This window comes from Acartia tonsa, chromosome 14, assembly GCF_053477335.1.
Source record: "Acartia tonsa isolate MP-2025a chromosome 14, ASM5347733v1, whole genome shotgun sequence".
NCBI classification, from domain to species: Eukaryota; Metazoa; Arthropoda; class Copepoda; order Calanoida; family Acartiidae; genus Acartia; species Acartia tonsa.
In genome coordinates, this window is record NC_137273.1 from 37,474,457 (window position 1) to 37,489,190 (window position 14,734).

At 29.6% G+C, this 14,734-nt stretch overlaps 1 protein-coding gene across 1 annotated transcript in view; it reads right to left on the reverse strand.

Annotated features, from left to right (window-relative positions):
• LOC145305452 (uncharacterized) overlaps positions 1–2,863 on the reverse strand; it is a 66,950-nt gene extending 64,087 nt beyond the window's left edge. Inside the window, exons 1-7 of the mRNA XM_080147068.1 lie at positions 2,726–2,863; positions 2,374–2,583; positions 2,127–2,176; positions 1,600–1,753; positions 1,269–1,299; positions 622–696; positions 441–556 (exon numbers count right to left, since the gene is read on the reverse strand). Of these exons, the coding sequence (XP_080003194.1) occupies positions 441–556; positions 622–696; positions 1,269–1,299; positions 1,600–1,753; positions 2,127–2,176; positions 2,374–2,583; positions 2,726–2,839 (750 nt within the window). The 5' untranslated portion in view covers positions 2,840–2,863. The remainder of the gene's footprint in view (positions 1–440; positions 557–621; positions 697–1,268; positions 1,300–1,599; positions 1,754–2,126; positions 2,177–2,373; positions 2,584–2,725) is intronic.
• Positions 2,864–14,734: the final 11,871 nt, after the last annotated feature.

Below are 14,734 nucleotides of genomic sequence, written 5' to 3' on the forward strand. Positions count from 1 at the left end.
TTCTGCTTTTATAAAAACTTGTTTCAACATCCTAACTGATGCAGTCCAAAATTATATCAAAATATATCTCAATAATATTTATTTTAAACATTGTTTTTTTTTTCTACTACTACAATAATTTAAACATAAATTGACAGTACAAATAAACTAGTTAAAAAAGTGTATATCTTCTGTATATTACAAGTAAAATATCATTAATAACTTTTTATTCAAAAAATCTTTTAAAAATCTGATAAACTTAGCAGAATATATTATTTATAAAGTTATTAAAAGCCTTTTTTTGCTATCTATGATATATTATGAACTAGAAAATGGTATTCAGAAAAAAAAAATTCTTCCAATTGAAATCTTTTATACACTAAAGTCTAAAAGATTATGTAAAACATATATTGTCTTGTTTTAAAATTTTGTAGCTTATATAAGTGTGAACATACCCTTACCTTTATTACCATAGCAGGTTGATAAGCAATAGCTATTAAATACTCTTTAAGAATAGTATTCCTTTCCATAACCAGATCCAGAATCAATGAAAAGCTAGGCAGAACCAGGATTATAACTAAAATGGATAAATTCAATTGCTACTTTAAATCAAAATAAGATATGGGTCTATTTTAAAGTAACCTGATGCAATGAACCCAATTGAGTATATCTGAGGTTCTCCAAATTTTATGTACTTATTTGTAATGTTGTACAAAACTGAATAAAACACAAACTAAATTCCTTCAAATCATATTTTTCTCTCATTTGAGTAGCAAAGCTTTAAATATTAAGGGATAGAGGAGCTTTGACAGTCTAAAATTGGACCACTCATTGTTCTTATATTAAAATTTAGAATATTTTTAAATGATCATATTTTTATTGCTAGGAGGTTTGGACATCAGAAATCAACCTGACAAACATCAACAAAATTAATCCTACAATTAAATTTACTAACAGCTACTCTTTCCATTTTCCCTGCACTATAACTGAATAACATGATTATGAATTATATACCAGAGGCAAACATGAACATAACACCTATTCTATTCAAGAGTTTCTCTTCCTTGTGAATCAAAAACATGAAGAAAAATAAATATTAATGTTTCTAAACCATCTACTATTGTTTAACTAAACCATTTGCGAAATGACAACATTAATAAAACTTTTCAAATTTTGACTTTCAAGCAGCACTTCTTATGGGTATTATTTACATGTTTGATATTTTTATATGTTTCAACAATAAAGTTTTTTCAGTCAAGGCTCTGTTACAAAATTAGGAATTTGTTTTCCTGAATCTGCTGTTCTTTCTTCATATTCAGACTAAAATAAGTTCAAATAATTAGTGACTCCAAAGATAAGGATTTCTTTATTTGTTGATAGGGGTAAATTTTTTTCTTTCAAAGTATAACTTTATGCAACTTCCCAGATAAATATAAATTTTACCAATATATGAAAATCTTTAATATAAAAAAATTAATGTGCTTTAGAAATACTTTTGAAAGCTTTAAATAAAAAATGGATGTTGTTTTCTATTCTTATTTTTAACTTTAAAGTGTGATCCTATAGCGAGTCCAAAATTACCCCGTCCTTAAATCCTTTATTAATAGTTTAAAAACTTACCAAATCAAAATTAGAGTTAGTCCAGTACACATTTATGAGCACTCTTAAATCATTAATGAAATCCCAGGCTGGTAAACAAACATCAAATAGAAAGAACAGCAAATTACTCCAAACTAACACCCGCCAAAGTTTTGATGTCTCTTTGTCATCTAATCTACAATTTAACACATTTATAATTGTAAAAATATTAATTAATATGATATACATAAATATAATAGAGAGTAAATCTCTTTTTGTGTATAGCTAAAACAAAAACCTACAAAAGCTGGTGTAGGTACTGGTTTTTATTTTTATTTATGAAAATAGCTAGAATGAAAGTTTTTAAATAGGCCTTATTCTATAAAATATCCTAAAATACATTCCTTAGTTAAATAGAAATAAAGGAATATGTAAGACTTAGAAATCTTTTACTTCTAGGGTAGTCTAAATATTTTTTTTTGGAGAATTAACCCAATGATGTTACTATAGGATCTCTTATTTAAAATAATACAAAAACAGGCTTAATATGTGTAATTAAAATCAATTACTTGGTTTCTGTTTCTTCTATTTTTTCATCTTCTTTTTCTACATCCTGAAACTTAAATTTTAAATAATTAATTAGGTAGGATAAAGGGAATAGTCTTCATACTATTTTACAAACTACCAGAACCTTGTATTAAAATATTGAAATAGCCTTAGGATTTGTAAAATTTAATCTTAAATTTGCCTTTTTATAAAAATAAGGAATATCCCTGTAAACTGTGTACAAAAAGAAGATCAAGAATATCAACTTACTTCTTCAGTATTCTCATTTTTTTGTTCTTTTTCCTCATTTTTTCTTTCATTCTCATTTACTTTCTCATTGAGTAAACTCAAATTTGGTTCCGATATCTTTTTTTCAAGTTCACTTTCAACAGATTTTACATTTCCTGTTTCAGTATCAGATATATAGTTTTCCTTTTGGGCTTCAATGTTCTCTAAGATATCAAGTTCATGGGGCTCTACCTATAAAAGAATAAAAATATGTTAAGGTAATCAGTAAAAAAGTTTTAAAGAAATGTCATATCTTTAAAAAGAGGTGAATATTTTGATGAAGATAAATTATCATTTTAATCAAATCAACAATATCAATAATGTTTTTATATACTTGTGAAATTTCTTTTACACATTTATCTTGATTTTCTGAAAGATTCTCTGTAATTTCTATCACAACTGAATTCTCATATGTTTCATCTTCGGGGTCAACTTCTGTTGGAGGCATTTTGAATTACATTCAATACTTCCTGAAAAAATATAAATATAAAACATACAGCTGTAAATATTTTTTATTTTCCTACCCAATTTGATAAAATTACTGTAATGATAGTTAAGTTTTGTTTCATATAAAGGGTGTTTAAATAAAAACCAATCGCTTCACTTTTTTCAATATAAACTTTACAGTTTTGGTCCAAAACTAATAAAAAAAATAGTACAATTCATGCCCAAGCAATGAAAATAATAAAACAATATTGAATCTTAAATCTACTCACCCTTCCCGAGCACTAGAGCTCGAAACCTAGCCCTTGCAGAGAAATTTGCCCTACGCCGAAAGTGCATATTTTATAATAAAATTAAGACAAATTTGTCTCTTTAAAAAAAGAACAAACCGTCTTAAGTACTTGAAATCTTGTAGATAGACCCCATAATGTTTGGGGTTTTTGATGGGGCATGTAAAGATCTTTCTCTAGACACCTTAACAAGGTTTCTAACATAATCCTAGCCAATTTGGCATCAAAAAGAAAGACCTGACAAACATCAAGAACTAGATTTAAACAGAGCCGCCATGCCTCAATGTTGGATGGGTCTGCCTTTTTTATCCCAAATCGGCTAGGATTGAGGTAAAAACCTATTTAAGGTGTCTAAAGAAAGGTTTTTACATGCCCCTTCAAAAACTCTAAACATTATGGGGTCTATCTCCAAGATTTGAAGTACTTATGGTGGTTCAAATTGTGAGCGATTGGTTTTTTTTTAAACACCCTTTAGTCTGTAATCCTAAAGAAACCTTATTGATATTTATAGTGAACCAACAGATTGAATTGTAGAAGGAGGATATGATAAGCTGATCAAATAATTATTAGTTAAAAAGAAAAGTAATAAAAATTTACAGATAAATGTTTTAATAATATAACTTCAGGTACAAACATTTGAATTGGAAGGAGGGTTAAACAAGGATGTTAATATCTAGAAATAGTGAAGCATAGAATCATAAAAATGTAAAGAAAAGAACCTACAGAGAAACAATAAACAAACACCTAAGGAGTTACATTTATGCTATAAAAAAATCTTCCTTGCAACATTCTAGAGTGACCAAGCTGATATTTAGATACTCGTTGATAAAATAAATCACAAAAGCCTTTGAAAATCTATTATGGTGTTTTGAAGGGAAGCATAAAATCTAGGAATACACCAACCAATAAGCAAATCGTAATGAAACTTAATAGAAATATGTAGAATGTGAATTTGTTTAATCTCTGAAAATTTTAGCCGTTTATCTTGAAAAGGAGTAGAGAAAATTACAAAACTTAAAAATCTAGGCTTTGATCTAGCACTCCAACCAATAGGCAAACCTAAATAAAAAACTTAATGGAAACATGTAGAATGTGAACTTATTCAATCCCAGAAAATTTCAGCCATTTATCTTGAATAGGAGTTGAGAAAATCACCTAAACTTTAAAATCTAGGAAATGATCCATCACCCCAATTGATAGACAAATCTTTATGAGATTTGGTTGAAATATGTATAAGTAAACTTATTCAATCCTTAAAAATTTCAGCTGTCTAACTTGAAAAGGAGCCGATGAAATCACCACAGCGTTACGGACTGACGAACAGAAAAAGTGAATTATAGGGTAGCTCCGCTACTAACATTTATACAAAAAAATATTTGTATTTTGCATGTTCACAGGTCAAAAGCAACTGATGTGATTATTGATTTAGAATCTGCAAACTTTTTTTGTAATTTACGGAGAAATTGCGGGCGCCAAGCCCATTTGGAATTTCTCTAGACATATTAGATCGGCACATTATTTTTAGTTTTGTTAAAAGAACAAAATGTTAAATCAGGAATTCTTTTTATAAAAGTGCCATTGCATATTTAAATTCGGGGACGGGAAAGGATTTTGGATGAGGGGTGGGGTGTATATCTTAAGCGGCTGCGAACCTAGCATTTAAGAGCTCTGTATTCGAAGAAGTAAGAAAAGTAGTAAAATATTCTAAAACTAAACTAAACTAAAGATAAAAATCTAAATAGCCCAAAACCATCCAGGGACCTATATAAAGATTGCATTAAATGGAGAACTCAATCAGTTCAATAGTTATTGAAATCTTAAGCTAAAGACAAAAAAGTCTTAATATTTTATATAAAAGGATTCTTCCAAAAAAAAATTTGAACCTGTCTAAAACAAATAAGCTTATTTTTTGCGCTCAAAACAGAATTGTTGAAAGCAGAAATTATTTGGTTCAAGTGTATATTTTTAGTGCTAAAATGTTTTTACCCAAGGGGTTAAATTTACATAGTAGGGGTTAGTTTCCCCTAATTTTTTTTTTTATTTTGGGGGGGGGGGTGGCTTACACCCTGTTGTAGTAAAGCAGATTCAGCAATTTAATTCAAGTTGATAACGTGGAAAAAGTTAAACTTCTGCTGACTTAAAGTAAATTTAAGTAAACTTGAGGTAATGGTGTAAATTTGAGAAAGTGAGTTTAAATAAATTATTCAATTTATTTAATTAGCTAAACCATGTCCCTATCCTTGTAGGAATTAAAATAACAACAGCGGGTAAAGGGTTTCTACTCTTTCACTCAGCAACATAAAGCAGGTATTTCCCCACCCCCCTTCGTACCATCTTTCAATGCATCTCAGCAGAGGTAAAAGGATATGATTATGGTAGAAAAATGTTTATAGACAATTTTACAGAACAAAACAAGTATGAAAGATATAACATATAATAAGACCTTATGAAAAAATTTCTGCTTTTGATAAATTGAAATATAAGAGGGAGGGGTATATTTGAAAAGGACAATTCTAAGTATAAAGTAGTAAGTTTTTTTTTGTATTTTAAGGTTTCGATAACTACTGAATTTTATGAAAGCTTGTGATAGGTCCCTAGATGGTTTTAGACTATATAATTTTATATCTAAGTTTGGTTTTAGACTTTCCTTACTCCTTCGAATATTAAGCTCCTAGATGCAACCGCTAGCTGAAAAAAACGAATGTTTATCAAACTGTTCATATTAATATTCTTATTTATTTATCATAATTTCAGGAAAATTAATTTAATGTTATTGTCTTTCTTCTAGATTCAAAGTTGAATCATAGAAAAGTTTAACATCGATCCTCAATCATCTTAAAATAACTTTATGTAAGGAAATCAGGGTAGGTGAGGATGATTGCGTGTAAATTAAACTACAATCCTTTTTTGCCTTTCAATAATTATAAGCTAATACATGCAGAGTTGCAATCCTATTATATAAAGTAATAAAAATCTTTGTCTTTAACTTAAGACCTTGCTAACCACAGAACCGATTGAGTTCTCCATTTAAGGTTCTTTGGGTGGTTTTAGGTCATTTTATTTTTCGATATTAGTCTATGGATAATTTTTCTACCATTTTTATTACCGAGCCCCTTTAGGCTAGGGGCGGAGCCGCTAGTTCATAATATTTGGAAGGAGATTTGTTTCTATCCCTACGGGGGCTATATCCCTGAAAAAGCTCAGACAAAGATATGATATTGTCCAAGTACAATGCTTATACAGTTCACATGCATTGATTTAACAAGAACAAATTTTCTAGTTGCGAAGTAAAAACAAGCTTACAATATAAAAATAATAATATTTATTTCTCATATTGTATAATAGAACCTTTTGGCGGATATTAAAATGATAAAACATGCTTTAGTGCAAGAAACCAATTATAGGAGGAAGGGGCTAAATAACTGGATGTCCCCACCCCAAGGACCCGGGTCTTTGAAAATCAACCAAAAGCGTTGGGAATATTAGCAAAGCCAAGAAGCTACAAAAGAGCAGAAAGCAATTTTCTATCAGACAAGAAAGGTCCCCAACATGGGGATCCAGGTAGTTGTCTGTCTATGTTTATAGATTTATTCTTAGAGGAAAGCTGTGTAGAGACTGTGTTTCTAACAATCCTAATTGATGGACATACATGCCTTATTATAAAGTAGCTGTGCTACCAAGTACTGGTTTAGTTTTTAGTTAAAGGGCGCACCTTACTATGCAAATTTTACAACTTCAACTATCATAAAAAGAAATTATTAATTACCTTTACTAAACAGGGATCTAAAGGGATAAGACAATTGCCCATAAATTGATGTATATCCCTAATGATGATACACTAAATTACCCCCGTCAGTAGATTACGATATTGGTGAAAACGTTAGGACACTTAACTCAATGAACCAACTATTCAACAAATAAGAAAACTGGATACAGCCCAATGTCCCCTTCTTCCCTGAATACTAAAGATACTATAAAATCCACTTTTTATGTAAATTTTAAAAGGGTAAATACTATAATGTTGGTCCTACTATTGTGCTCAATAAATGTATAATTATAGATGTATAAACCACACAACTAACTGGCCCAAGTGGTGGGGACCTTTTTCGTCTGCTAGAAAATTGCTTCTGCTCTTTTGTAACAATTTTGCTTAGTTAATATTTCAGACGCTTTTGGCTGATATTCAAATACCCAATTGAAAGTCGGCACAGGGTCGTGGGTAGAGTTGCATATAGCCCGGTCCCCCTCTATTCTTTTACTCCAGTTTTTCAGCTGCTAGCATAAATAAATAAGACTGAATTTTTTTTTGAATGTTTAGATGAACATAGATACTTGATAGATAAACATACAAACGTACGAGAATACTGAATACAGAGAAGCGGCGTAATTGGTAATTTATATTTTCTAAGCTTTTTATTGCCATGTTTTCTTGTCTGCTTCAATGCAATGCAAGTAAGCTTCATAGAGTACGTATACATATTCTTAACCTTTCAATTTAAATACTTGGAAATATAGGGATAAGCCAATGGCTGATATCAATAACCTCCTTGATTAATTAAACTTTGTTAGTTTATGGATGAATTATATATCATTTATATATGAAAACATTAGCAATAAATCAAAATTATAAGATATTTACTTTAAAAAAATGGATGATAACATCCATAAAAGCGAAGCTCTGAACGAACTTGTATAGTGTCAGAACTGAATAATCAGAATATAAATGTATAAAAGTCGAACGAAACAAAATTGTAAGTAAATATGCTGAAAAACTGCTTAAATACAGTACATGATTTAAGGACATACTTACATTTTTAGGACTTGACAATGTACTTTGTTGTTCTAGGCCACTGCGAATTTTAAAAGAAAAAAAGTTGACCCTTAAAATTCCATCTTGAAGTGATACTTTTCTAATAGTTTATAGTCCACTAAGTCGTAAGCAGTAAAAATTAAAATCCATTAAGTCCCTTCTAACGAGATATTGGCAACTTTTTGCACACATTTTCGCAAACGGCAATTATTTCCTTTATTTGGAGTTTTGGTTAATAACATTTTCATAAAAGTTTTCAGTAATAATCATTTAAGATCCATTGTTGAGAAGAAATGACTGAAAAAGTGTGTTTCCATGCAAAATAAGCTTAAAATCTAATGATTTTAAAAATTAGCGATTTAATAGTAAAAAAAAAATATTTTTAACTTTTTGATAGCCTGAATATGTTTAATTTAGTTTTTTTTTATATAATCTATTCTTTAAAAAGACAGGCATATTCTTTCAGATTTGAAAAAAATTAAAAAAATTAAAAATCGGAATTAATCAAAATTAATCTATAGTCTTTAAAAAATACTTTTGATATTTTTAACCTATATACCTAATCAATAAAATCAATGGAAAATAAAATATTTTTATAAAACAAACTTTTGGAAAAGGTTTAAACTGTTTTTAACCTTTTTTTTTATCATATATCAAAAATATACTATGACACCAGTAGAATCAGACTGCAGAGCCCAAATTTGAATTAAGTCCCCAATAAACTTTTTTTGGGGGATTTAAAAATTAATTTTATATGTTGCTGTGATCATTTTGATGGAAGCAAAAGCATTTTTTAGTTTGGGGTTAAATTGTTTCTTACAGAACAATTTGATGTGATTCAGATTATATCAATACAATAATAAAAACTCTACTCTGTTCGATGCAAATAATTTTTTTCTAAAACAATAATTTATATAGAAGAAATTTAACATTAAAATAAAACATATTATTCTGAAGTCTGAACCAATTAAAAGTCTTATTTCATTTCAGTTTTTTACAATTCAAAAAAGAGTGTTTTCACAAAGTGACTTATTTCCAATGTAGTTAAATAATTTTTATTTAATTAAAATGAAAAGAATGAAAACTATACAAATAAAAGATACATGCTTTTTAAAAATATTTAAAAAAAAATAAGTTTGAATAATTTTATATTCTATCATATTTGTATATGTGAAGAAAAAAATTTGTTGTATTGCGTAAACGTTTGTTGACATCTTTCACTATTTAACCCTTTACAGCCAATTTTTTTGTGTTTTAAATAAGTGATGGAAAACAAGCACGATAAAGTTAATTCATTGATATATTGTAAAGAATTAAGTTTTTAATGAATTAATTTAGATGAAATCAAAAGGCCTAATTTTACTCTATACCAGAATACTATATATATGAAGCAAAACACTCTAAAAGCTACGAATTTTACCCAAATAAAAAAAGACCTTTTGCTCTGATCAAAAAAGACCACAGCAACAGTAAAATTAATTTTTAAATCCCATCAAAAAAGTTTATTGGGGACTTAATTCAAATTTAGGCTCTGCAGTTTAATTCTACTGGTGTCATAGTATATTTTTGATATATGTTTTAAAAATAGGTTAAAAACAGTTTAAGATAACTTCATAAAAGTAGCATTTAAGTAGAATATTTTTCTTGTCTTTAAAAAAAATGCAAATTAAACATAGTTAACGACTATTTGATTAGCAAGAATGGTAATAAAATATTTCAATAACTGCTTAAACCTTTTTGTGGCCATGTTATTTACTTAAACAGAAATTCTATTTTGTCAGAATTATAAAAATAATGAAGTATTTTCAAAAAAGCTTGCAAAATAAACGTAATTTTATCAAACTTCCTCACAGTTTATAGAGGGTATTGTTGTAAAATGTAAATTATCAAAATAAAATCTTCAATTTACAACGTTTAAAACACCTAAAAGTAAATTCTAAGCAAAATTAGATTTATTTCCTAGATTTAGAGTAGCTGCGCTACTTAAAAAAACATCTAGTATTAAAACCAATCAGCTGATCAAATTGCTATAGACATTATTTGTTGGGTTGTTATTAACTGAAACATTTATTTTCTTTTTAATTCTAAAACGATGCTTGCCATGCTAAAAACGCTACGCCCCCAGCAATCATTATGGGCACTAGAATTTAATCCCCTCTATTTTTTAATTTAAGTTTTACAAAAAAAAACAAGGACCACATCTGTTCAGTGGATAACGAGTTCCTTTGCTAGAGACAGATATACATACATCCCGTTATTTCCATATAAGGACTAGCGGCTACGTACCCTTAAATCCTCTAGGGACACTTGGGGATAGGAAGGGGAGGGAGGGGGGGGGGGGGGGGTGGAGAGTCGCAACTACACTTAAGATCATAGTTTTTCAAAAATTTTAGAGGGTTATTTTTTGTTAGGAGCAATTTTTATATTGTGGAGGTACCCTTTCCCAAAATAGTTATAAACATGGCCAGGACATATGTATATAAAGCTTTAATGTAAAGAAAAACCATATCTGTCTAGCAGTTAGCGAGATCCTTTGAGACAAATAGATAAATAGACATCATGTTACTGTTATATAAGGATAAAAATCAAAGACACCCAAGCTTTTTTGGGATTCATATTAAAACAAGGATGACAACATCCATAAGTAGCGAAGCTCAAAAAATCGTAGATGGGAATACGTACAGGTAGATTTAAAAGGTTTTTACTAAAATCAAGAATAGATTTATTGGATAAGATAAATATGAAACCTAGTTTTAAAGATGCTCATAACAATGGGAAAAATTATTTTGATACTGATATCCCATAAAAGTTTGAAAATTGGATCAAAATAAACAAAGATCTTGGGAAATATGTAAAACATATAAAAATAGCCAAAAACCTGATAAAAGGCAGTCTGGCCGCCATGGTTGTTTTCTTGAAACGACAAAAAATTTAATTTTTAAATCCTTAAAAACTTTAAAAATTTGGAAAATCGGACCATATACACTGAAGATATGGAAAAAAGTGTTAAATATATTTATAAATAGCCTAAAACCTTTCAAAAAGGCAGTCTGGCCGTCATGGTTATTTCCTTTAAAGACAGGAAATTTAATTTTGATATCTACAACTGAAAAAATTTTGAAAATCGGACTATAAACACTGAAGATATGGAGAAAAATGTTAAAAATGTAAAAAAAACAGCCTAAAACCTGCTGAAAAGGCAGTCTGGCCGTCATGGTTGTCTTCTTTAAAAGACGGGAAATTTAATTTTGATATCTATAACTGAAAAAATTTTGAAAATTGGACCATACACTGAAGATATGGAGAAAAATGTGAAAAATATAAAAATAGCCTAAAACCTGCTAAAAAGGCAGTCTGGCCTTCATGATTGTTTCTTTAAACGACAGGAAATTTAATTTTGATATCTGTAACTGAAAAAATTTTGAAAATCGGACCATAAACACTGAAGATATGGAGAAAAATGTGAAAAATATAAAAATAGCCTAAAACCTGCTAAAAATCGGTCCGACCGCAAATGATGTTTTATAGTCAATTGTGCTCCTTAATAATGGGAATGTTGTCAAAAAATTTCAGCATTCTATCTTTCATAGGAGCTGAGTAAATCCCATTTCTCCAATAGCGTTACGGACTAACGGACTGACTGACGGACTGACTGACGGATGGACGGACGGACAAAGTGAATTATAGAGTAGCTTCGCTACTAAAAAGAGTTATGCGACAGGTTTGTGGGTAAAATGATGCACGGAGTATCAAAATGCAGTTTCACACTAACTTGAAACTTATATTGTGGGATCAGAACAAAAATTTTAGTATTATTTTTAGTAGCGAAGCTACTCTATAATTCGAAATGTCCGTCCGTCCGTCCGTCCGTCTGTCCGTCCGTCCGTCCGTGTAAGACAGAATAGGGGAAACGTGATTTTCTCGGCTCCTGTTTAAGATAGAAGGCTGAAATTTCTTGACAACATTCCCAATAATATGAAGCATAATTAAGTATAAAACATGGATTCCAGTCGGACCCCTTTTTAGCAGGTTTTAGGCTATTTTTATATTTTTCTCCATATCTTTCGTGTTTATGGTCCGATTTTCAATTTTTTTTCAGTTATAGATATCAAAATTAAATTTCCTGTCGATTAAAGAAAACAAGCATGACGGTCCGACTGCCTTTTTGCAGGTTCTAGGCTAATTTTATATTTTTCACATTTTTCTCCATATCTTTGGTGTTTATGGTCCGATTTTCAAAAATTTTTCAGTTATAGATATCAAAATTAAATTTCCTGTCGTTTTAAGAAAACAAATATGGCAGTAAGACTGCCTTTTAGCAGGTTTTGGGCTATTTTTATATGTTTTACAAATTTTCCCACATCTTTGGTGTTTTTAGTTCAATTTTCAAACTTTTTTGGGATCAGTATCAAAATAATTTTTCCAATTGTTATGAGCATCTTTTATGTCGTCATCATACAAAATGAAACAAGATTTCGTGTTTATTTTCTGTAATAAATCTATTCTTGATTTTAAAAATACACTTTAAATCTACTTATACACATTCCCATCCACGTTTTTGTGCTTCGCTACTTATGGATGTTGTCATCCTTATCTTATGAACATTCTTCTTATTAATATTTTTGACAAACTGAATTTGTGACATATTTTTATTCATGAAAGTACCCCCTTGCAAAAATTTCAGAACAAACTAACATGCTAAAATTTATTGGGTTATACTTTGATCATTGTCAAAATAAAACATTTATGACAACAACCATTAGTAGCAAAGCACAAAAAAATCTTGTAATGGTCAAATGCACAAAGTGAGAGCAGATGTTAAGTTTTCTTAACAAATACAAATGAGAGGAGAGAATATGTAATATGTCTTTTGAAGCATGACCAACAGACAGACAAAAAGGCATTGTAAAGAATAAATGTCAAAAGAATCTTCACTGAATATTTCAGCTGTCTCCAATAAGACCTAAGAAAATTACATTTTCCCCTTAGTGTTACGGACTAACTAACACACAGAAAAAGTGAATTATAGAGTAGCTTCACCACTAAAGATTTGATTCTGAATAGTATTAGCTCAAACACCCCCTCACTCCTAAACAAAGCAGCTTCACATTGCTGAAATCTAATATGAATTATCATAAACATTAACAGTCCTTTTAAAGAAGATTATAATTATAGAGTAGCAGCACTTAACTACTTAACCACAGATAATAGGGGAGGGGGCGTCGAACACCACCCCCTCACCCCCGACCGATAAAGATGCGGCAAGGGGCCCGACTGCTAAGAATTAAGTAAATTATACAATATGACATTTAGTCAAATTTCAAACAAATATTTTTTCATTAATTCATTTATAAAAATCAATATTATAAATATGAACTCACAAAGAGACGTTGTATGTTATCATAATACATTTAGTCTGCTATGTAAAACAAAACAAATTTTTTTCTTCTTTCATTGCAGGGATGATTCTGGTACAAAAAAAAAAAAAAAAAATTATTTTTAATTTAATTTGATATTACCGTGCAATATTTTTTTATATACATAATTTAAGAAATATATTCATAACATCTTCACCTGTCATAAAGACGACATATAAAATCAACATCCTGATAAGGATATTAAAGTTTATGTTAAAAATTTTCAAATTCATTTTATGCTTAAGAAGGAACAAGAAGGAATTGAATCTCAACATTAACTTGTTATTTTGCTTGTATATTTATCATATTTGTTTACAGTTTATTGGTAAAGTTTGGTAATACTTTATTTCGAGTCTATCATGCAGTGTAGGAATCAGTATTCCAAAAATCAGAACAATCAGATAATCTTATCACATAAAAATTTGATGTTAAAATGGACGTACTGACTTTCTGGTAACAATCATAGAGTTGCTTCGCTATTAAGCTCGCACCTAACTCCTATAGAAATCATCATGCAAAGTTTGAAATCGATAGGATAATTTTAACGAAAAGAGCGTTCATATGGATGGACGGACCGACCCTTATTATAGAATTGCTTTGCTTTTAAAAAATGAATATTTAGTTTGAAAAGTTTTAAAAAAAACAGTATATCAAGATATTTACAGCATAACTGTATTGTAGGATTTGTGAGAATAATTCATATGTTCTTTTCATCCCAGCTTATACAAATAACGAAATTAATTCTGAATAAAATCACTAAACCTATACGCGTTTTTCAGCAGTCGTTGGGGGGCAACACATCGTAAAATTGACGACCTCTCCATTTGCCCCCAAAATATTATTTTAGATTTATTTCGCTTGTTGGTTATACTTTATTCCTGTTTTCATCCCTTTATCCGTGCGAGCAATTTGAAACTGGATATCAAATCATTTTTTGTGGACCTACCTTCAAGTTCTAGTTTTGCTTTAACAGAATACAGCCAGCCAAACCCATTTTTATTATTTATGCTTTAAGTTGCGAAGCTACTCTAATATTCACTATGTCTGTCTGTAACGCTTAGGGGGAAATGTGATTTTCTCAGCCGCTTTTTAAGATAAGAGGCTGAAACTTCTTGTTAACATTCCCCTCATTATGATCGGCAGTCAGTATACAAAATATAAATGTTAAAAAATATGTGAGGAGGATTCCTGAGTTTTACTCCTATAAATCTATATTATTGGCTATAAAAAATCAGGTATAAGGTATAACCAACAAGCGAATTAAATATAAAATAATATTTGGGGGGCAAATGGAGAGGTCATCAATTTTACGATATGTTGCCCCCCAACGACAGCTGAAAAACACGTATAGGTTTCGAGATTTTTTTTCCGAATTAATTTCA